At 42.4% G+C, this 24,342-nt stretch overlaps 1 protein-coding gene across 1 annotated transcript; it reads left to right on the top strand.

The window, feature by feature from the left end:
* The first annotated feature begins 5,808 nt into the window (after positions 1-5,808).
* On the top strand, positions 5,809-23,629 carry gfpt2 (glutamine-fructose-6-phosphate transaminase 2). The gene is made up of 19 exons (XM_076738330.1): positions 5,809-5,900; positions 7,029-7,136; positions 8,450-8,557; positions 9,075-9,200; positions 10,794-10,852; positions 11,843-11,977; positions 13,064-13,125; positions 15,065-15,144; positions 17,217-17,334; positions 18,265-18,428; positions 18,794-18,889; positions 19,233-19,330; positions 19,498-19,618; positions 19,868-20,025; positions 20,222-20,336; positions 20,611-20,738; positions 20,911-21,078; positions 21,174-21,335; positions 22,411-23,629. Exons 1-19 carry the CDS (start codon positions 5,894-5,896, stop codon positions 22,453-22,455), a joined length of 2,058 nt encoding a protein of 685 aa, XP_076594445.1. The 5' UTR covers positions 5,809-5,893; the 3' UTR covers positions 22,456-23,629.
* The last annotated feature ends 713 nt before the right edge of the window (positions 23,630-24,342 follow it).

Raw genomic sequence — 24,342 nt, 5'->3', positions numbered from 1 at the left:
GAGGGCCTGCAGAAAATGTGTGAAGTCTCATCCGTCTTTGGAGATCAATGCAAAGCTTTCCCATAAGGTCATGTGTGCAAAACCTTTTGCTGAAATTACAACATCACATCTGATTTCCTGAGCTCTGCATCTCTCCTGCTGATCTGAAACTCTCACAAGGTTGTTAACCTCCGTGTGCTTCAACAGAAGACAACAAAACTGAAGTGCCAGCTGAGAAAGCTCTACAATGCTTTACAGAAGGGCTACCATTCCAAATAATGAGGGGGGGTACAGATGTGTTTTTTTTTTTTTTTAAATACTATCTTTTCTTGTTACTTCTGTGTACTGCAACTGCTTTATTCTTGCCTTTTGTTTTGTATATTGTGCCTTTAGAAAAGAAAGAAAATCAATGGACATATTGGACCAAAGATGTTACCTGTTTTACATACAGTAACTCTGTGTGTCTCTGTGCTGTTCATCAGGCATTCTCCTGCCATCCCCCACTGAGACAGACGGAGAGAAGTGGAGTGTGTTGTTGGGCCCTCCTGTACTGGCCGCCACGGCCTAACACGAAGCAGATGTGGAGGGGGAGATCCCCCTACAACAAAGTCTGAGCAGTGAGCTGGAGGTGCTCAGCTCAGTAGAGCCGCATCCGGCTGATGCACTCTGACCTCGGACATTCATTTAGAAGCCACACACCACCAGAGAGCTGGCGAAGTCTAATGCTCCAGGAGCAAGTAAAACAATGTGTGTGTACGCGCTTTAAAGTGAAACGTACGTGCGCGAGATGATCCATTTCATGGATGTGCTGCTACAATGGAGCTACACAAGAAATGTTATTTTATTATCTAAATCATGACATCCAGGCTGCAATGTTTCGTGACAGAGGGGTCTCCATCCCCATTTATCTCCATGACACAGCTATGGACCAGTTTTTATCATCACATTCACATATTCCTCCTCAAATATCCTGTTTTGTCTTATTCTACCTGCTACTTTTTATGATTAATAGTTAATTATTTTTCACTGGCTGAGTATGGAAAATGGATGGATGGATGTTTATTTGTTTTGCTACGGGTGTCAGGAGTTGTCTGACTGTGATTGCTATCGTTCTTCAGGGCTGGCCCACGCTCAGCAAATAGCACTTGTTAATCTGGGTGTATCCTCATAGATATTTCTGGCATTGTTTCTACCATGACATAACATAACACGGTATTCCAATAGAATAAGCATGTAACAATTAGAGAGGATGAATCACCAAAAACAGCAATCAGGTAAAATCATAACCTGACAAACGAGATAACAAACGTCAAAGGTTAAAGTCTCGAAAGCTAAACATGAAGGTGAATCAAAATGTCGAAACTCCCTGAAGTTCCTTGATTAGCTGTGGCAAAACCTCGCTGTTTGCCCATCATTTTATATCATCGTAGTAGTTAAGGAACCTTTGATCTTTGGGGTGGATCTCATTGGATAACAAAGTCATGGTCCACACATAATTATGCTTAGGCTATTAATCCCTTAAGCTAGGAGAGGAATGTGGTTCTTTGGCTTCTGTCACTGGTTCTCACTCACGCACATCCAGAGCACACCTTAACACACGCCAACATACAGAACAAAGGACCATCCTCATGTCCTAAGTCACACAGTTGTGAACTGTGTGATTTTGGATCAACATCGGGAAAAATGTTATCTGATTCTCCAAGTGTGTGGAGATCTAGTGGACGGATGGAGCACCATTCTTCCAAAACACGTTCCCTCATTTGGTGTTTTGACAGTGGTAGAGAGCACTGTGTAACACACAGTCCAAAAGTCTTCCATAGGTGTCCAACTAGGTTGAGATCTGGTGACTGCACAGGCCGTAACACATGATTCACATCATGTTTAAACTCATCAAACTATTCAGGGACCCCTCGAGCCCTATTGATGGGGACATTGTCATCCTGGAAGAGACCACATGGAAGTGTTTCATCACAAGATAATGGTGATCACTCAGAACAACTTTGTATTGATTTGCAGTGACCCTTTCCTCTAAGGGGGCAAGTTGACCCAAACCATGCCAGCAAAATGCCCCCCCACAGCATAGCAGAGCCACTTGATCCCCTCACTGCAGCGGTCAAGCATTCAGGCCTGCCACTCGCCCACTCATGGACAAGGATGACTCATCTGACCATGCCTCTTTTTTCCAGATCTCTGCAGACCAGTACCAATGGTTTTTGAACCACTGAAGTCTCAGATGGGCATTCATCTTTGTAATGAGGGGTTTATGCACTGCAACCCTACTATAACATCCCTCTCTGTGTGCAATTGTTAGACTGTTCTTGCTGACACAGTTTGATCACATCCTGCATTGACATTCTCAGACACCTGAGGAAGAGTTGCTCTTCTGTTTTTATTAAATATCACACTAATGCACGAGCATCACATTCATCAAACGTGAGCCCCATTTCTGACTATTTACTGATGTCTTTCCCATAAATCTAAATGCAGATGTCCCTTTAGTCACTGTTCCTGTTGAAACACCAGCCAGTTGAACAGTCTCTATGACTGAAGCTCCGTCCATCTGTGCCGATGAACCCTCTTTCATAGTCACTCAGACGTTTTCCTCTTGCATTCTTGATACAAAATTAGAATCAACTGGGCCTGCTCAGCGTATTTATACATGTCACAGAGCACAACTGCTTAAGCGTACCGTGCAGCACACCTGTGTGCAAAGTTTCTCCACTCATTTATTCAGGTTTTTCCTTTCATTTCTCTCCCATCTGTATATGCACAAAATTGGTCTAAAAATAAACATTCAATGAGTTGTCTGTAGCATTTCCTGAGGCTGGTAAAAGGTTAACAACAAATTATAATACAAATTTTCCATACACTCACAACCACCCACTTGTAAAATAGCCCGTCCCTGTTCTCCTTCATCAGGCTCACATATGGGCTGATGTGGTTTGGACAAAGCGAGGTGAGGCGTGTGACTTGGCGAGGCGCGAACACATTCCTCAAGCGGAGATGTGGACAGTAAGCGGAAATGATGTGGTTAGAGAAAACACACCAGCTCCCATTCCACACTTTCCTGATTCTGCTGTTGTGCCTTTCTTTGTCATTTTTCTAAGTCTTCCGTCCTAGACCCTTGTCTCAATGCGCGCGTCCTTCTATCTGGGCTCATTGGCTGTTGGTCCCCATCCAACTGAGATACAGGCAGAGAATGAGATAAGCTGCGTCTCCAACTCTGTCTGTGCCTCTCACGGACGTCTTTCATAAGTTTACAAATCGACCCACCATAGTTCAACTGTAGTTTGGATAGACTATTATTGCCAATTACAAGAACTTGCCTTCTGCACGTGTACATGCAATAAATCCTGCTCAACGTCACTTCGTTTCTATTGTACTTCATTGCTCTAAATGTTGTCTGGCATCTTATCTTACCTCAGGCAAGACAGTGACACAGGTAAAACCAGAAAATGTAGCAAGTAATCCAAATGATAAGGCTGTTACAACCAGCACATGATGTCAGTGCTGGAAAGCTGCTTCAGATGGTTTGATGACCTGCTGTCATGCTGAAACAATCTTGTGAATGATATATATAAATGAATAGGTGAACCTGTGCTATCCATCACTTGTAGTTTGTCATCTGTTGACTGTTTATGTAGTCTAAATCTGACCTGACATTTCACAAAACTCATCTCTGTGTGTCTGTTTGATACCTCAGACTTCTTTTTTATATATCAACATAATCATAAAAAGCTTTCAATGTAACTATGCATGCCACCAACAAATGTTCCAGAATGTTCCAGAGATGATAAGGAAGTAATAGCAGGCAGGATGGGAGCAAAGCAGGTGCCAGTGGACTGAACTCCCTCAGTTTCTGTCTTTAAAAAAAGTTGAATATTCATAATAAAAAAGCAGTAATGATGATGATCAGTTTCTGTCACCTCTTATTGTTCTAAGTGTTGCTTGGCATCAGATCATCATCAGGAGGAGAAGAAATACGAAATGTATTTTTATTCACTCTTATTTATTTTTATTCCACACAGAGTACAATTCATAACCTGTACCAGTGCCAAAGGGTTTATAAGCCCCTGCTGCGTCTGCGGGTTCCGTGGTACAACAAGTTTGCATAAGCTTGAGTCACTGAATTAAATAAGACAACAGGTCAAGTTTTTACATGATTTCCTGTCAGTGGATGTCACGCTCTCTTCAACGGAACTGAGTCCCTCCTCAAGACAAAGGTATGCATGGAGGAAAGATGCACGTTTTCTGATTTCTCACCAGGAAGTAACTGATGAATAAATTAGGAGCTGACTGAGTCCTGAGTACCTAAAATAACAAGTAGCTCGTGCAGAACATCAAAACCATGACTGACTATATGACCTAAACCATTTCACTTACAGGTCATTCACAGCATTTGGGTCGCTTTCTCGGTCGTTCTACCAAGGTACCTCCAAAAATCCAAAGCGATTACAGGCTGGCCAGACAGGGGGGTGTATGGTGGGCAGCTTTGCCAACTGGGCCAGCCTACAGTTTGAATACAGTAGCCAACGGTGCTCTGGTGAACCTGAGTGAGCCAGATTCCTGCCCACAGTGGCTTCAGCAGATTGAAAAGACAACCACAATGATCTTGCTACTCTGGGGCTTGATACAGGAAGCTTTTTTAACGCACAATCAGTGAATGATGGTAAGTTACACAACAGAAAAGGGTACCATGCACTGGTGTGATTAGGTCGGGAATCTGAAAACCCCTGATCATTCCCGAATCATGAGCCAAGACAAAACACATCAGTACTTCCTTAATACTTTCTACTTTTGTGTTGTGGGAAGTCAAACAACTGTCATGATCCAGTTATTCAGTGGCTCACTTCATTTGGTAGCACTTAGTTCCTTATTAGATTAGATGATTAGATTAGATTCAACTTTATTGTTATCATCAGAGTGCAACACAGAGACAACGAAATGCAGTCAGCATTTGCAGCAGTATTTATTTTTGATCCCTGCTAAGTACTCGCACTAGGCCTACCATTAAATACATATGAGCAACAGAATATATATAGTTTCTTTAGAAATCACTGCATTTCGTTGTCTCTGTGTTGCACTCTGATGATGACAATAGAGTTGAATCTAATCTAGTCTAATAACATTGATTAAGAAATATATTTATTTAGTCAATTAGGTTCATTACAGGGGATTTCAGGGGAAATAAATGTAAACACAGCACCGGATTTTCACAGAGGTACCTCTTTCAGACCTTTAGGAAAATTATGGAGCAGGATGGACCAAATCTTATGCAAACAGAGGGTTTAGTGAAATCAGTAATAATACAGCACAGTTACACCTATTTTATAGTAAGCACAATGCATCCATCCTCTTCATCACCATCAAGATCCCTGCAAAATGATACAGACCCAGCCCCATTTACAGCCTGGTTCTTCATTCACAGCCCAAAGTTTTGGTGAAAACAGTTCAAGTTGAAGCAAAGAAGTCAGGTCCAAACCTTGATCAAATAAATTTTCAAAGAAAGTAATGACTGGCGAGTGAATATAACTCTTTCGTTACACTGTACACATGTCAGACTTGGCTGACAGATGAGGTGAACCATGTATTTCGTGTCCCATTGAAACTCTGCAAACTCTTTAATACTGCCGACGTGAACCGGCGGGTTGACAAAGAATTGACTTAATAGGCCCCTATTCGTCTATGACAGATGAAGTGGCAAATACCTGTGAGGCAGCAGGACAGTGAAATCAGGACGAGGCGAGGAGGTGGGGACGCCGCCCCTTCAGGAAACACCATTTAAATGACTTGTGGGGAGTGTGCAGTCGCTCTGGATTTAACGCGGCGGAGGCAGAAGCATCACTCCAACCGGGAAACTGTGACTCATTTTTCTGACAGAAAGGTGCCCATCAACGATTGCAAAGCTTGAACCATGTGTGGTAAGTTTTCTTTTTGTCGAGTTCAAATCTTTTAAACTTTGCTGGAAGAAACTGCGCGTCTTACGCACGGACTCCTGTGCTATGATAGCGATGTCATGCGTGTAACCAAAGCGATACAGCGTGGAATTGGCAGTCATCGTCTCACACAACTGAACTCACGGAGTCACTTTGCTCTTGTAGTTTTAGTGGTGACGAACATTAATTCTGATCCGCAACAGCTGGATAATTGTCTCCGTTGTCTGATCAGTGTGGATATCCGAAGCGCTTTAAACTGCTACGTGTCAGTGTTTTCACTCACTGGTGGAGACTACAGGACAGTCAAGTCCTACCAGTTCCTGTCAAAACAAAACAAAAAATAAAATACAATAAAAGATTTAATTTCTCATCTTGACGTGACTCACATCCATCCGCCGAAACGACCACATATTGAACCATTAGTACATATCGCGCCTTTTGACAGCCTCACATGTCCTAGTCTGGAAGAGGGACGTTTCCATCCGACAGTAAACCTCTAACAGTACGTCGGCCTCTCTGCAAGGAAGGGGCCAAAGCTGTGGGGGAGCGCACAGCAGCCTGCCTCCCTGGCTGCCCCAACACTGCGCGCAATGTGCGTCCGTCAATGGACAGCTGTGTGCCTGCGGGAGCGGAGCTGCCCGGAACATTCCTGCACACACACACACACACACACACACACACACACACACACACACACACATACGGGCAGGTATACACCGTCATTTTAACCTAGCATGAGGATGCACCAGCTTGACTAATTGAATGTAATGAGATGACATGTCTGGTGTCTCATCTAACCTGTTGTGTGTTCTTCTCCTTTCACCGTTAATCACGTTAGGTGAAGATTATAGATGATGAGAAATAAGGGCTGATGCATGAGTCCCCTCATGGATCAGCCCTGTTCTTCCTCAACCAGTCAAGCAGAACATGGATATTAATGTAATCTAACAGTCAGCCATTGTTTGTTCCAGTGTTCATTATCTAAACTGTATATTTATCTTTAAACACAATTTGATCATGTGTAGCTCAAAAGATGTCCACTGTGCTCTGAGCTGCCAGGTTGGAGCATCTCAGAGGATTCAAGTTTTCTTTCTCTTTCTCCCTCTTTAAAAGGGATCTTTGCCTACCTGAATTACCGAGTGCCTCGCACCAGAAAGGAGATATTTGAGACGCTGGTGAAGGGGCTGCAGAGGCTGGAGTACAGAGGGTACGATTCAGCAGGTAAGACACTCAGCCTCACAGCGTTGCCCCACACACACACACACACACACACACACACACACACACACACCATGCACAAAAGCTTATAGTACTCCTTGGCAGCACCTGTGTGTCATGTCCTTAAAAAAATGAGATGTATGAAACATTTGACAGCATTCAGAGCAATAACATAATCAGAATCAGAATACCTTTATTAGTCTCCCGAAGGAGAAATTCCATTTCAGTTACATCCCGTCCAAGAAACACAAAAAAGACAGTGACACATAACAGGGGAGGACAGGAGCGGGAGAACTGTGGATGGCACACATGGAGAGCGCCCCGTTTACTTAGATGTGAAAGAGGAAAAACAAGAGGGAAGAAGAGGATAAAAAAAGCAACTCCCAAACTAAGCCTCTGTAGGGGGGGGGGGGGGGGGGGGGGGGGGGGGGGGGCACAGTGTGGGATTAGGAAAAAAACACCTTGGCACATAAGCAACATAGTAAGACACTACAACAAAATCTCAAGGACTTGCACATGTGGGAAGGGTGGGGGGAGTTGGGGAGGGTAGGTGTCGCCGTACAGACACTGGGGGCGCGTGCACGCAGCCACATTTTAGTGCCTCGCAACTGCGACAAGGGAGGGAGGGGGGTGGGAGCCACGAAGGTGTTGAGTTGGAGGTTGAATGTGATAAATTTAATGATCTGGATCACTGTAAATAGCCCTGAAGCACAAACATACATGAGTCATGTTTAACTGACAGCGCTTAAATACTGTGGTCTCTCATTGGACTGGTGCTTTAAAGGGCACGAGCACACCTTTGAATGCACATGATCATAATTATCTCGAATGAAATGAAGAAAGACTGGTGTAGCAGCTTACACCTAACCTAAGAGCTGCTGAGCAGACTGCGGTGGGTGTCATGTGGGCACGCCTTTAATCACAAAATCAAAGTGGAACCATCTACTGTAAGAGACACCTTCCTTGTCATAATACAATGTATGAATGAAAAAAAAGCTCCAGTGACTTCTCACTCAGAGCAATGTCCTGCTACGTGGACATTTAATGATGTTCACACACACACGCACAGTAGGTGTTTGTTCATCCTATTTGAGCAAGATGGAGTAACACAACCAAGAGGTCCTTTAATTGCTCCTACACACACATCCATGCAGACACACGCCCACTATAAATAACACCTCAGATGCTAACATATGAAATCCTGGATCACATCATCTGCCTTTTCATGATGTTGAAGTTGAATTATATAAAAGACTTGGTGCCTTTCTTACCTCGCTGTAAAAGGATCTATGTCATTCCCTCCTGCCTGCCTGCAGGTATCGCTGTGGACGGCCCCAACAAGACGTTAACTGACATCAACAGCAACACCATCTGCCTGATCAAGAAGAAGGGGAAGGTCAAAGCTCTGGATGAGGAGCTATATGGTGGGTTTATGCATATTTGTAAATTAAGTTTCTGTTTGTTGCTCAGGATTTCAGATTTGATTATTGTCCAATTGTCCATTTAGCTGATCCTGTGCTCTTTGCCTCATTTGTAAAGAAATTCAAACACACAAAGCCCTCCTTCGATAAACATCTTGTGTTGCATATTTCTGTCTTTGCATGCAGTCTTTTCATGCCAGTAAATGAATGATGGAATGATGCCGAGTTTTTATGCTTTTATGTAACTGGAATCCAACAGACTTCACAAGCTGATCACAAATCAGTTCTTGTTTGAAGTAACTGTGCATTAACATTCCTTAACTGTTCTAGAAGTGTGAACTGATCACATAACATCATATTGATTTGATCATTTCTTAATGATTAGCAACAGGAATTCATAAAACACCCCAAATGAATTCATGCGTCAAATCATCATGAGTCATGCATTAGTGAAGAATTACTGAAGTATATGATTTGTACCCTAACTATGAAGTCTCACCGCTGTGTTTTGCTTGTTCAGAGAAAGACTCGCTGGACCTGGACGAGGAGATGTGCACACACTTCGGCCTCGCTCACACTCGCTGGGCCACACACGGAGAGCCCAGCGCTCTCAACAGCCACCCTCATCGCTCTGACAAAGATAATGGTAAAATGTGTGAATGTGCCTTGATGTATGCTCACATGTACAGTACAGTATATAGAGAATTTGACACCAATGCTTCACCAACTAGAAATGTATGCAAAACATTCTGTAGGAATGTCAGAATTTATGTCTGTTTCTGGCTTTCAATGTCGTGTTTCTACTGTAGCCCACACTAGACAAACCAAACACTGGCTCCAGAGAGCACCGTTCGCATTTTTCATGTTCTTAGCGAGGATGAGGCAAGGGGTCACCGCTAGATGTCATTAAATCCTACATATTGGACCTTTAAAACACCCTCACACACCCTCTGTTCTAACCAAACATACACCCACCTCTTTGTCACTAGGTCATAGGTGTGTCCATAATGTACCTTGGCTTTAGGCTAAGGTATGTATGTTCATTGTCAAAGGCAGAGCTGGTAGACCAGAGAGGCACAGACGTTTTTTCTGTACAATGGTTTCAAAAGAAGAGGAACAACGTAACAAAAGCAGGCTGATTGTGGGCCCATACAACAAGTAACATAACAGAGCCAAACTCAAGCACTAACAGAAGAGACCTAAACAGCACAAACTAACCCGCCAAACCGAGACAAGGAGAGGCACAAGTGGTGAACTCCATGGCTGAAGAATGAAGCCAACACAAAGTGTTAGGCTGCCTCCAAAAAACAAGTGAATCCCCATAGAACTCCATATTAAAATCGGCAACTTTACAGCAGAAATAAATATGTTCACGTGGTACAAAAGTTTTGGTCTCTATTGCCAATTTCCCTTTCAGGACAGCTATAAGATGTCGCAGAGACTACGTCCATGTTTTATACAGTCTATGGGGAGAAGTAGTGGCTGATCACACAGGGCCGTATTTTAAGACATAGCCATTTAAACAAACTGCAATAGTCACAGAACATGTCAGTGGAGTGCTCCCTAATATTAACAAAAGAAAGAAACAACAATGTCAGAACACAGTTGTTTAAGACGTAACAAGAAAAATCAAGCTAGAAAACACTGCCCCCCATAATGATGCAGGAGTCCAGTGAGCAATAAACACCATTTAAGCAGATCTGGCACAGCTGTGACTCCTTTTGTTGGCCAGCCAGACAACTGCAGCAGCAACCCCCCGAGGACCTTGTAACTCAAAGGAAAGGGCATTAACCGCTGGTGTTTCCATCACACGCAGCAGTGTGAGAGTACAAGAATTTGTATTATATTATGGCTTATTATTATATTATACTTGCTATAGGCCTATTATTACTTGGTTATCATTTTACGCTGGCTAATCACCTTCCTTGTTTCTAACCTTTTGGTTCTGTATTTGGCTACTTTCGTGATCCTGCTCGACCGCGCCATTGTGACTGCTGAATGCACTGCTTTGCCTACATGCATTAAATCCCATTTTTGAAAGCGACATTCTTTGCATGATGGAAACATACTTTGCATCTATAACATGTGATGTAAATGTGATCAGACCTGAGACAAAATGTGAACTCCATTAGACTGTGAATCCAAATTAGCATAAAGAGGAGAGAGCATCTGAGTGGTTTTATGACAGCTTCACTGAGCCTGTTTGTCTTATCTGTTCACTCTCGCTGCCTTTTCTCAGAGTTTGTCGTCATCCACAACGGCATCATCACCAACTACAAAGAGCTAAAAGAGTACCTGGTAAGTCATCTTATCAGCAGGAATTCCTTTGTCCAAATGACTTCCTGTTCTGTGCCATTTTCAGAACCGCCCTTTACAAAGGGTTCATATGACCACGACAGGTTTCAGTTTCATCCTGCCAGCGGCAAGCCGTTCTGTCTGCCCCTCAGATGAGTCATAAAGATGATGCAATGTGATAATATTGCAAAGGTAATCACTGGCAGCTAAGGCATCCCAAAACAACAGTTTCATGTGAGTGCATTTGCAACAATGCAAAGACGTTAAGCAAATAATTATTATTGATATATTGACAGACAGAAAACATTAAACTACATGTTACAACATGTATGCAGATTAACATTTATTATTCAGTATGACTGATTAATACTTGTACCACATAACTTTTATGTTATCCCTCTGCATTGATCTGGAGCATTGATAAAAAATTAGGACGTCGTAGCCTTTTTGTTAAAATAGCACATCTTTTGACACCAGTGACGTCCGTTCAAACTAGATTGTTGCACGTACAACAATCAGTGTGAAATCACGTCATTGGCCCATGCAGCCTGAGGGTCATATCATCCCTGTACTTTGTAGAAGTAAAGTATTGAAGAGCTTACCTGGTCGAGGACATTTTCATTTAATTGAGATAGTAACACTGATAAGACTAATAAATGCTCAGCCTCAGTTGTTGTAGTTTGACCATACTTTCTGTTTCTGTTAATCAGTGACATGCAAAGATTACACGTTTCTGTCTTAAAAGTGACAGATTTCACCCTCTAAGCTAACACTTTGGTATTTGCTCAGCCCAACTTATTAACAGCAGATAATAAACCCTTTCAACGTATGACGGTGACAGTTAACAGCACAGTTTACAGTCGTCAACCTGACGCACATGATAAGAAGCACTCTGCAAAACCTGCTGTGCTGGGTCTTGCGGGGTGACTGACAGCACATCCGCATTGTGTTCATGTTTATATTGATATAAACTATGTCTTGTTTCTTTCTCAGATCACCAAAGGATATGAGTTCGAGTCAGAGACAGACACGGAGGTGATCCCAAAATTGATCAAATACGTCTATGACAACCGAGAGAGTGACAACATCACCTTCTCCACCCTGGTAGAGAGGGTCATCCAGCAGCTGGTGAGTAGCTCACACACAGCAACACAACTTACAACGATGACAGCTGCAATTCCACAAAAACACACCGACCCACTTTACAGCAGCAGCGCACGTAGTGTTAGCATGCTAATCTGTGTCCAGTGGTGATATTACAAGATGTCAGGGGTTCACTTCCTTCCTCTTTCTTCTGTCGGTGGGACACACCACAGTTGTATGTTTTACTTCATCTCTGCGAGATGGAAATTTTTATGACCATCTTCTTGGTAACCATGAAGGTTAGCATCATGTAGCTTAGCATCATAAAATGTGTCATTGACCGGTCATACACACACACACACCCACACTCATTTGCTCATTCTGCAATGGGCGAAACTGCTTGAGTTTCCTGTCCGTTAACAACTCTGTACACCATCACAAAAACAGTCTCCACAGCAACCATCCTAGCAGCATCACAAGTGACATCATCACTCGTGGAAACAGATTTTTTCGGGGTGAGATTGAGCAAGCCGCTCTTTTCCATTGTGTGATTTTCGTGCTTCGGAGCTTCATGGTTTTGGTTGTTGTGGGCTCTGTCTCCTCAGAGGACCAGAGGAGGCAAAGACAGCCCGTTTGGATTTGGAGTAATGGGAACCAGATAGTTAGACCCACTAACAGCCTCACAACCACGACCCCTCGCCTCCCTCTCGATGCTTATCCCCCCACTTTCAACACCACACACAAACACACTCTGAGCCAGTTCTGCTTCTAACCACCACAGGCAGCATAGCAGCCAGTGCTTTCGAAACACAGCTGATGTTATACAATAGAGGTCTTATTTCTCTTAACCCCCCCTCGTCTCCGCTACCCCACTTCTTCCCAACACTGACCCACACTCCCACCACAACTACCAAACCCCACAGGGCCTGAAGAAACGTTTGTTTTTGTGCTGTGAAAATGTTTCTCTTCAAGCTTACATACTTTCCAGGAACACAGGACTAGATTTACCTTTACGTGTTCATTTTTTCTGTTCTGAATCGTTTCTCCTCTTCGTCCCTATCAGCATTGGTGTATTTCAGCCTTTCATCAAGCTAATGTAAACTCAGTGTTTCCTCTGCTTCTCTGTCTCAGGAGGGCGCCTTCGCTCTGGTGTTTAAAAGCCGTCACTTCCCTGGAGAGGCTGTGTCCACCAGGTTGGTGCACGCACACGCACACGCACACACACAAACAGATCTGACATTTCACTTCACATTTTAGTCCATTATATGTGCAGTGAGCCAGACACATTGGAGATGAGTCAGCCCTGCTATTACCACTGTGAAGCAATTGCAAATATGATTTAAGAAGACTTCTTCCATTCAGTCATCGAGTCTTATCTTAGCTAACATTCATTACATGTGACTCGTTGTAAACGTGCTTTGCTTATGATAATGTGCAATTGGGCTCTTTCTCAAGTGCACGTGTGAATGTGTGTAAATTCCCGTCCGCCTGCATGCGTCAGACCTATCTTGCGTCTTAAGACCCAGGCGAAGAAGGCAGCGGAGCAGAGGTTGAATTCAGGTTCCCCCTCTCCCTGCTGGGCCTCTGGCCTCTGGGCTGCTGGCCCTTCGCCGGCTTCTCTGTGACTCATTAACGGGGAGACTAGAGAGTTTCCTGTTTCGTCTCTAGGAAGTGCCCCTGCCAGAAAGACTCCTGGTTAATCACTTCTCATCATTTTATTTCACTTTATACTTTCCCTGGTTCAGTGAGCCGTCATGAATCAGGGGAAAGGGAAATGGCTGGTGCACGGGAGTAAGAGAGGGAAAAAGTAGGGCAGAAGGGCAGCGAAATGAAGCGAGATAAGACGACCATTACTTGTGGTTTATGGCAGCAGGCTTCCTGGCTGTGCCGGTGTTGGCAATGCTGCTTCTTGGCACACTTCCTTGAAAGTCACCACAGTTTGGCAGCTCCTTTTTCTATTGTGTTGTTGTAGTTTCTGAAGAAAAAGATTATGGTGGCTAATATCAGTGTGTTTCACAGCTTTGGCTAAACTCAATTTAGTTATGTGGTCAGTATGTTGAATAGTCAGCATTGTCTCCAAGGAGGGAGGGATGGAGGAATGTTTGTAATTATCTAGTGATGCTAGTCACCACCCACCCTTCGCCGTCAAGGATCACCTCCCAGCAGGACTCTTTACTCTTTTCTGAGCTTCTCTTCCTTTAACTTTCCCTCAATCTTTTGTTCTTATATTCTCTTTCTGTCCAGTCTTTCACTGCATTACTCCCTCAGTTCCTCCCTCAGAGTAAATATTGTATTGGATAGCGACCATATGTTTCTGTTTGCAAGCCTCCCTCTTCAAGCCCCACACCCCTTAAAACAACCAGCAGTCTTACATCAGCATAGCCGAGCCCGAGAGAAAGACTGAGCAAAGAGAAAAGAGAGATCCAGACAGAGAAAGACGAGAAATAAGGAGAGGTCTGCGGTTTCTCAAGAGTTCGTGTCATAATAACTCACCTTGGCGAGGTTTTGCTTTATGTTGTGTGTTGTAAGACGAGTGTGTAAGGTTTTATGTATTTTAAGGTTAGTTTCCTCACACCCTCCTTCCTCACCTGTCTGATCTGCATGTGGTTGCCCCTTCTCTGCCTCCACAGCCAATAGGAGAAGCCCACATGGAATCAGTGGCCAATGAGGAAGTAATGACTCGGTCTGGGAACTATGAGCAAATCCTAGAGGGATGTAGGCAAATATAAGATCAGTTTACCCGTCGAACGTCGAAGATTAGACAGTTTAGAAGAGATTTGGAATCAGTGGGAGGATGTCTGGGTCCCTGTCTACTCATGGATCAACTCAAACTCAGGACTGTCTACAAAATGATGTAAAAGTAATCTTACAGAGATTTAATAGGAGGCGGTGCAGGTAGAAAAAAATGAATAGATGGAGGAATAAGTGGTTTGAAATGTCCGCTTTGCTTGGAGTAATGCAGTCGGATAGGATATCAGATTACCTCAATGTTCATGCATTTACAAAAGCGCCATGTGAAGAGTGTGTGTATCTGACGTTGTTGTGTGTCTGCAAAGCCTAATCCTCTCCCACCTCACCCACACTTTCTCTCCCTCTCTCTGTCTCTTCTGCCCTCCGTTCTCGTCCCGGCAGGAGAGGAAGTCCATTGCTCATTGGTGTGCGAAGCGAGCATGAGCTGTTGACCGAAAACATTCCCATCCAGTACAACAGTGGTGAGCTCTGTTCCTCTCTCTGTCTCTGCCATTATCCGCTTACACTGCACCCTAAATCTCTGCATAAATTCGCAGTCACACCCAGAGATCCTGTAGGTACACACATTCACAGAGGTCTATACATCTGAGAGAGTATTTAACAGCATATTAAATTATCTAAAATAAAGCTTGCTGCTGATAATCACCTGACAGTATGTGTGTCTCTGAGCTGCAAAAAAAATACTCACAGCTGTGTTGGTCATGTAAGCTTGCATGTAGCTGGATTTTAGTTTAGTAGCTTAGTGACAACACAGCAAGGAAATATGAAAAGTAAATGAAGAAATTAAATATGGGCTTCTTAGATCCGGCCTGACCTCTCTAATAGGAAGTTATGAAATATGGGCAAAGCCCCAAACCAACAATACATTAGTCCGTCTCTCAACACTCCCTGACTTCTCCAAGCAGTCTGTGGCTCTCGGCCCCAGGCCCATTCATTCCTACCGAAGTTGTAAACCTTAAAAATGGGTCACAAATATAAGCTTTCATTTTAGAGGAAGAGGAAATAATTTCCTTAAACAGACAGGCACTGTAGTTTTGAGCGAACTCTCACAGGAGTAAATATTTGTTTGGGACTATTTTCAGCCGCTGATATGGTGAGCGAGTGAGTATTTACAGCAGCAGGACTGTGTATGTGGGATTGAATCAAAAGGAACTTCAGTGCCCGTGTTCATTTAACGAAGGACCAAGTCAGCAAGTGCAGCAGTTTGCCTCACTGATGTGTTTTTAGTCAGGTCCATGGCACAGAGGAATAAGATAAATCAGGCTCTGGCCATGCACGTATGCATGTTAGGAGGATAAATCCGTTGTTGGTTTTGGTCTTTTCTTGAAATTCTTACCAGACTTATGTTTACATGGGTCATTACTGAATCTGCTGCAGGTTAAAATAGTGTCTGATTCGGCAAGATCTGCAGAAAGCAGCCTTATACAACAGCTTCACAGCTTGTATCCTAACAAAGGAGTATTTCCTTTCTTTACTTTCTCCCTGGAATAAAGTGAAATACCTCTCTAACTACTAATTGCCTCAGTCAGTCGAAGCAATGTGCTTGGCTAACTGCAGAAGTCATACGAGATATTTTGTGTTTCTGTTATTTATTGTGCAACAATTCTGTTAACAAAAAACTTTCTTAGAAAGCCATTTGTGTTGCCAGGGATCTCTGTGGGAAGTTTTAGAGGATAGTGGTCCTTTGGAAATCCATTTGGTTCTCAGTCCTACAGCTCTTTCTCTTGTTTCTCTTGCAGTCTTGCGCTGACTACAATGAAAACATCTGTCGGTTATGGTTATTTATTATGAACAGCACCCTGTAGGTTTTTGTCTCTACTGTCCTATCTGTTTACACACTGTTTACTGTTTAAAAAGTGTGGTTCCTAATGGTTCGTGTGAGATCGGTCCAAAGCAGAGTTAGGTGGTTTGAGGCCAGGACGGAACCCAGCAGGATGTGTGGTTTTAATGGTAGAAAAAAAAATCCTTTCATTCTCTTTTTTATAACATTTGAGCTAAAACCTCTGTTACCACATGTCTTCTCTTAAGGTGCATTATTGTTTGAACTGTATAAAATACTGCAACAAAATCACCAAATAAGACCATGACGATTCTTTGTCACGCTAGTCTTATTGTAAACTATGAGAACTAGGAGGAGATGATCCTCCTTGACCTCCCTCTTGCTGACTCCTCCAGCATCTTTATTGTGCATCTACTGTCAATGTAATCTATCCATCAGCATTATGTTATTATCAGCATCAGCATCTATGTCTTGCTTATGTGCACAAATTGAAATTTCCCTACTTTGGCCCCCTCGATTCAGATAGCATCAGGAAAGACAACGTGTCTGACAGAAATGTACTCTGCTGTCTGAGTGTTCCACCTCAAATGATTTCTAATCTCACCATAAAATCAGAATTTCACATCGCAGAGACCTGACTGCATCTGGAAGTTGAGAGGAAGAGTTCAAGTGATGAGCACATCTTGATTGTTTCAGTCACTCAAAGTCACTGTGCGACCTCTGACCCTTGACCTCTGACTTTTGACCCTGTAGTCCACTTCAAGGAGGGAGTCCAGGAGAGGAACAACCATAACCGTCCTGACTGCTCCAACGCCATCAACTCTGTGGGGGATGGCAGGGCTGTGGAGTATTACTTCGCTTCTGACGCCAGGTCAGATACCAACTGCTCTGTGTGTTTTGTGGTGAATGCAATATGGAGCCTAATCATTGAATTCTTGTTTGTCATTTCATTAATGTCACTAATAGGGTTCCAAAGTGTCCATACATTTCCAGAAAACTTCTGGGGGAAGCTGAGCTCAGGAATTTTTGGAATTGTGGAAATCTTGCATACTTTCAATATTAAACTTGTATCTAAATACACATTTAAAAAAGCAATACTAGGTTTTCAGGCATGATTTGGTTAAATGCCCATTTAACTGAATTGTGACCATTCACTGTATTCGGCAGCACACTCTTTCATCACATGAAGATGTCATTTTTCAGCACAGCTGAAATAGGAATTCAGTAAAATTACAACCCTTTGCATGCACAGTGCATCCTCCCATCACATGTGCAGCACACATTACTGTCAGCTGCACTGTCTGAGTAAGAGGGCTACATGCTTTCAATCAAAACTTTAGTATGCTACTTGCCCGAAGCAAAGTGCGCAGGTTATAACTTGTTAACATATTCTGCTAGTCGTTGCCAACTAGCTGTCACCATACGGTATGTACCTCAATTGAGCATGCAAATTGAGGAGTTGTAATGAATCTATTTTTAGTCATTCTTGTCGACTGAGTCAGCTCTTTTTTTTTTTCCATTTCTTTAAGAAGGGTTTTCAATTATGTCAGTTTATGATATAATAAGAGATTTGCTTCTGTCTGTATATGATATAATAATAATAATATATATTTCCATTTTATTCCCGTTCATTCCCATGCACCTTAGCATTCCCAGAAATTTGCAACTTTAGACACTGACAAGTATAAGCAAAAAATTATTTATCCAAAAAGAAAATAAGGTTGCATGTCCTTTGCAAGCATCAGACCAGTGGATGTCCTCAGGAAATCAGCACACGTATCCATCTTATGTGTACCCACAGTGCCATCATTGAACACACCAACAAGGTGCTGTACATGGAGGATGACGACATTGCAGTGGTGACTGGCGGGAGCCTCTCCATCCACAGGGTGAACCGACGGGCTGGTGAGGATCCAGTGAGGGCCATCCAGACCCTGCAGATGGAGCTGCAACAGATCATGAAAGGTTGGAAAATGGTCCAAAAGACAATTTTGTTCTGTGGTGGATATGAGGACAATACAGTGCTTTTATTTTTTTTCCCATTCTAGATAAGTAGAAATTGTTGAAACACATAAGAGATCAGAGATTTTAAAGAACATTAACACAGCTTCTATCAATCCCCCTGACACTGATTGATACTGAGAACATGCTGTATTGTGCAGTTCTGCTGATCAAGTCTAGTTTGCAGACTTATACTTGCTCGCCCTCTGCTGGCTGAAAGTGAATATTACTACTGTCGGCCTCCTCCAGCACAGATATACCCTCTGCACACCTCTGTCTTCTGTGTTACCTCTGAAAACTGACCTACATATATGCTCCTCCCCTTGCAGGCAACTTTGATTCCTTCATGCAAAAGGAGATCTTTGAGCAGCCAGAGTCAGTCGTCAACACCATGAGAGGCCGGATTTGCTTTGACTCCAACACAGGTGACAAGTGATTTTACAATCTGCCCTGCCTGACAAGGTTTCAGGATACACAGTGCATGTGAACTCCTTGGATCTCTCCTCACAGGAACTCATCCACGACACAGGATCTGCAGTGTGTTTATATGTCACTGTCATCAACGTCTATTTGAATGTGGAGCTCTGAAAGATAAAGAGCAGTCAGAGACGAAAACATTTATCTGCACAATATGTGCAATGTAACTCCTTAGGTAAATTTGTCATGTGTGCAGTAGCTATTAATGATAACTGTCATGTTTTCCCATGACCTTCAGTGATGGGGAAAGCATATTTGTTCAACTAATGCCCTTGTTTTCTGTTCTCTCAGTGGTTCTCGGTGGCCTGAAGGATCACCTGAAAGAAATAATGCGCTGCAAACGGCTAATCATGATTGGCTGTGGCACAAGCTTCCATGCTGCAGTGGCTGTGAGTAGAGCTATCAAAAACTAGGACAGACATGATGAGACATCTTGTGAGAAAGACAGTTGTGTTCAGCAAAATGAAAGTTCGAAACATGAAATTACTGATTGTGCAAAGAGTGATTGTGATGGTGATGATGGTGAAACAGCTGCTTTTGTTTCCCTAATGTTCAGACCAGACAGATCCTCGAGGAGCTGACGGAGCTGCCTGTCATGGTGGAGCTGGCAAGCGACTTCCTGGACCGCAGCACACCGGTTTTCAGGGACGATGTTTGCTTCTTCATCAGCCAGTCAGGTGCAAACACGCCCCAAAAACATGTCCTCAGTGTCCTTCTCTGTCTTCCGAGGTCACTGGCTTAGCTTTGTTGGATTTGAATTCCTCAAAAACAGTCATTTCTGACAATTGTGACCATGAATCTGGCTTTAAAGAGACACTTTCTTCATGCGAAACCTGCTGACAGTATCATCATCTCTCCAACAGTGGCCTTATTGTGCTGAAAGTCTGCATTGTAAGCATATCTTTTCATTCCCTCTGCTCCCTCAGGAGAGACAGCAGACACCCTGATGGCATTACGCTACTGCAAGAACCATGGGGCTCTGACAGTTGGTATAACCAACACTGTGGGCAGCTCCATCTGTAGAGAAACAGACTGCGGAGTCCATGTCAATGCTGGGCCTGAGATAGGAGTGGCTAGCACCAAGGTATAGTTCATATTGTAGACCCCAGTATCCAAAATTCCAAAATAGGCATGAAGGTGCATTCATGCATTGCATTCAGTTTCATTCTAAAATTCACCTCCTTAAAGGGTGCATGATAATACAGAGCTGTGCTATTTGCTAGATGCACTGTTCAGCACAGCTTAGGGTTATATGAGTGTTTCTCGTGTGTGCGATCCAGGCCTACACCAGTCAGTTTGTGGCCCTCATCATGTTTGCCCTGATGATGAGTGAGGACAGGCTCTCCCTGCAGCTGAGAAGGCAAGAGATCATCAATGGCCTCAGGATGCTTCCAGGTCAGTCTAACAAACACCAGAAGTCTCAACATGGACATGCAGCATCTTTATAGATCCCCTCCAGACATATTTTAACACATATGTAATTTGCTATGCTTTGTATCATAATTTATATCAGGTCCACAAACATTAAAAATCTACAATGTATAAATAGAAGGTGAACTGCTGTACAACAGGTGTTTCCTAACAAATCATGCTAACAAGCCATGCTAACAAAACACGATATCTTTTGTGTGCTCTCATATGCTTACTGTTACTTCTTCTACTCTCCTAGAGCTGATAAAGGAGGTGTTGTCCTTGGATGAGAAGATCAAGGACATCGCCAATGAACTTTATCAGCAAAGGTCTCTTCTGGTCATGGGCCGAGGATTCAACTACGCCACCTGCCTAGAGGGGGCGCTGGTGAGTTGAGAATGTAACAGTAGTCACTTCTCCTAGAATATTATAAAATATGAAAACAAAGTAGAAGCATTAGATGAAATAACACGGTCGTATGTCTGTTCTGCTGTATGTGTTATGTTGTTTTTTGGGACAATTTCCCTGAGCTCGTTTTATTTTTATCATTTTAATGCAGAAAATCAAGGAGATCACTTACATGCACTCAGAGGGCATCCTGGCTGGGGAGCTGAAGCACGGTCCCCTGGCACTTATAGACAAAGACATGCCAGTAATCATGATCATCATGAGAGACTCCTGCTACACCAAGTGCCAGAATGCTCTACAACAAGTCACTGCCAGATCGGTAGGTCCTGGACAAGCACTTTCACACAGTACAACAAATGAAAGACGATGAACTGACTGACTGAGCAATCTTGCTTGTGACTGTCTCTCCGTCAGGGTCGGCCCATTGTCCTCTGTTGCCAGGATGACCCTGAGATGACTAAGAATGCCTACCAGACCATCGAGCTGCCACATACTGTGGACTGTCTGCAGGGCATCCTCAGTGTCATCCCCCTGCAGCTCCTGTCCTTCCACTTGGCCGTCCTACGAGGATATGACGTAAGTAGTCAACACGATTTTTGACTCAGACGTGAGACTTTTTGTCTGCTAATTTGATTACTGGTTTGAGCCTCAGAAACAAGACAGAGCATGCAAAACAATGAAAAAACAATGAAACATCTGGTCACTGTCTTCGTATGTAATCTCCTCAGGACAAAATCCTCATATTGAGATGTTGTAACTCATATGTGTCGTGTCCATACATACTGCAAATGTCATTGGTTGCATTTTATCAAAACACAGGTTTTTTTTAAATTATGTGATTTTGTAAAAGTCAGTTAATTATGTCAGAAATCATTTCCAAATTCTGACAATATTAATCTTGTCTATACCAATAACTAGTTCGGAATATTTCAATGTAAATGAACATATGTACTAAAACACCTTTTAGCTATTTGCTATTCAAATGCATCTATTTGCATGTGACTTTGATATTGTTGCACTTTAGTTTTAATGCCATGCTGCTGCAATTGGCAGTATAACATTAGATGTATATCTCAGTGTGTTTTAATTTAATAATGAATATCAAAGTACAATTTCAAAATTTCAGTGGAATTTCATTTACATGCAGCACAAGACTCTGTGAGGCTTCTGTTTTTTCCCTTGCAGTTAATTATTAATGAACTGTACAGTGTCTGTGGAGACCAGCTTCCCAAACTGCACTTGTTAAAGCCATATGTGTATCTAGGTCTCTCTCACCAGCTTGGACAGGCACTATGTCTTGTGTCATGTGTAATGTCTTTCCAACACTGAAATGTCTTATTTAAGGACAGAAACTGGGCAGTGACTCAGGCATCAGTGTGTACATTGTGTTGATTCTGTCTCTCTCATTCCTATCCACCTTTTCTTACCTTGTTAATGTGTGTTTGTTTGTCTTAGCGTGACAGGGAAGCACATGTTTCCCACTTAACATACAGTGAATGCACTTTATGTGATGCAACACTTAACGCTAAATACACATGGCACGTCTCCACCACTGTACTATTTATACTTGCTGTAACAAGAGTTAAAAATATGTAGCCACAGTCCTGATCACAGGTAATTTGCTCTAACAAACTGTTTTATCTTTTTGCAGGTTGACTTCCCCAGAAACTTGGCCAAGTCTGTGACTGTGGAATAATTACAGCTTGCAGAGCACAGCAGAGGAGAAAGGAGGCTCATAGATTTACAGTGCAATTGAACATTCAGTAGGTGTGTGTGTGTGTGTGTGTGTTTGTGTGTGTGTGTGTGTGTGTGTGTGCGTGTGCGTGTGTGTGTGTACAGAGGTTGGGGTAAAGTAGGGGGCTGTATATGCATGCATGCCCAGATGAGGGTGTGACTGACAGAATGTGGCAGATGAAAGAGGTACAATGACCTTTTTTAAAAAAGAGAAATGTGAAGTCTGACCGATACACTGCTGAGGAAGTACCAGTGCCATTGAGGCCTCGCGGAACAATCTATGAAAACAACATTCTCGCATCCAAAGCAACACGCTGTGCCTTTTGTCTTATCTCAAGTTGAGCCAAAAACACATACAACAGGCTTAGCAGAAAAGTATTGACAAGGTTTACTGAAGTGTTTACAGTTGTGCAATATGGGGACCAGATGTGCATTATGAATGTACACAATCATGAGTGAGGTGATTACTTCTCTTCCTGTTTTATTCATTTCTTATGTCTATTGGGGCCTTCTTCCCTCTCTTCACATAATGGCAAATGTAGAAATTTAATAGTTTTATTCCAGAGAGTTTTCTGAATTATGAAGGCGTCATTGCACATTCATTCTATCATGGTACCCGGTGCGCCATGAACCCAAAACTTCAATATTTTAAGCAAAAGCCACCCGAAGGAAGTTCCTCAATGTAGCGTTCACCTTTACTTCATTCTTTTGATTTGTTTCTGCTCCATTTTATTGTTATTTCATTTTAATTTAAATTATATTGTATGTCTATTCTGTTTAACAGAATTGCAGTTTCCAAACTCAGCTCATGTTAGGACGTGAACCTTTTTTCCAGAATTTCTTTATACTTCTTTTCATCGAGTGGAGCATTTTAATACACATACGCTAAGATTATTTAAAGAGCACTCATGCAGCAAAAAATAATAATGCAGTTACTTTCAATAATACTTTTTCAGCAATTTGTATGGGATTACGATACTGATAATATTCTGTATTTATCTGATTTTTATTTCATCTGATTTTTATTTTACAGGGACTTGAGAGGGTTTTGATTTATATCTTGAACAATGTATTTTATACTGTATGCTTTGTAGACATGAAAGGCACGATCAATCAATAAATAGATAAAGCATTCTGTTCAGTCTTCAGTTGTTTTTTTTTTCTTATTTTTTCTTTCCTACAAGTGTTGTAGTATATAAAATCTGATTTTTATCAGACGATATATTCCTTCAGGCTTTATACTATACTATATTACAAGAGGTATTATGAGCCATTAATTCAGTCAGTCCTGGTTTGTGCTTGTAATGTATTATCATCATGAGATACATAAAATGGGGCTAGTTCAGTCTATAAATGCATCGCTAAGATATGTTGTCGACAGAAATGACAGTAATGGAGCCAGTTAACAAAAATATTTAAAACCCAGGACAGAATATAAGTGTATATATTTTAAGATCCCCTCATACCTCCTTGTCTTTCAGAGTTTCAGCAAATCACATTTCCATAGTTGTGCTTCCTTGTCCGGGGTGAAATGTAACTACTGTAAGTGCATGTATAAGTACTGTACTTAAGTACGGCGTTGAGGTACTGGTACTTTACTGAGGGAGTACTTCAATTTTATGCTACATCTACATTTTGGAAACATTTCTGACAGCTAAAGTTACTTTGCAGATTTTGCACACATAAATTATTACAAAATTATAATTAGGCACGTAGATAAAACACGTTGCATCAGTAACAATAATCCGATACTGTCTCATATTACAGGAACATTGGCAGGGCTCATTCCACTTTCACTTTTAATACTTTGCGTATTTTGAATGGGGGACTTCTTGGGATTGACTTAAGT

Source organism: Chaetodon auriga, chromosome 9 (assembly GCF_051107435.1).
Source record: "Chaetodon auriga isolate fChaAug3 chromosome 9, fChaAug3.hap1, whole genome shotgun sequence".
Taxonomy (NCBI): domain Eukaryota; kingdom Metazoa; phylum Chordata; class Actinopteri; order Chaetodontiformes; family Chaetodontidae; genus Chaetodon; species Chaetodon auriga.
The sequence above is the reverse complement of the archived record's forward strand: the minus strand, read 5'-3'. Positions and strand labels throughout refer to the sequence as shown.

Coding starts and splice junctions, on each gene's coding strand:
- gfpt2 (XM_076738330.1), top strand. Junction 7,137..8,449: donor CAGAGGGTACGATTCAGCAG/GTAAGACACTCA, acceptor GCCTGCCTGCAG/GTATCGCTGTGGACGGCCCC. Junction 20,026..20,221: donor TAGGAGTGGCTAGCACCAAG/GTATAGTTCATA, acceptor TGTGCGATCCAG/GCCTACACCAGTCAGTTTGT.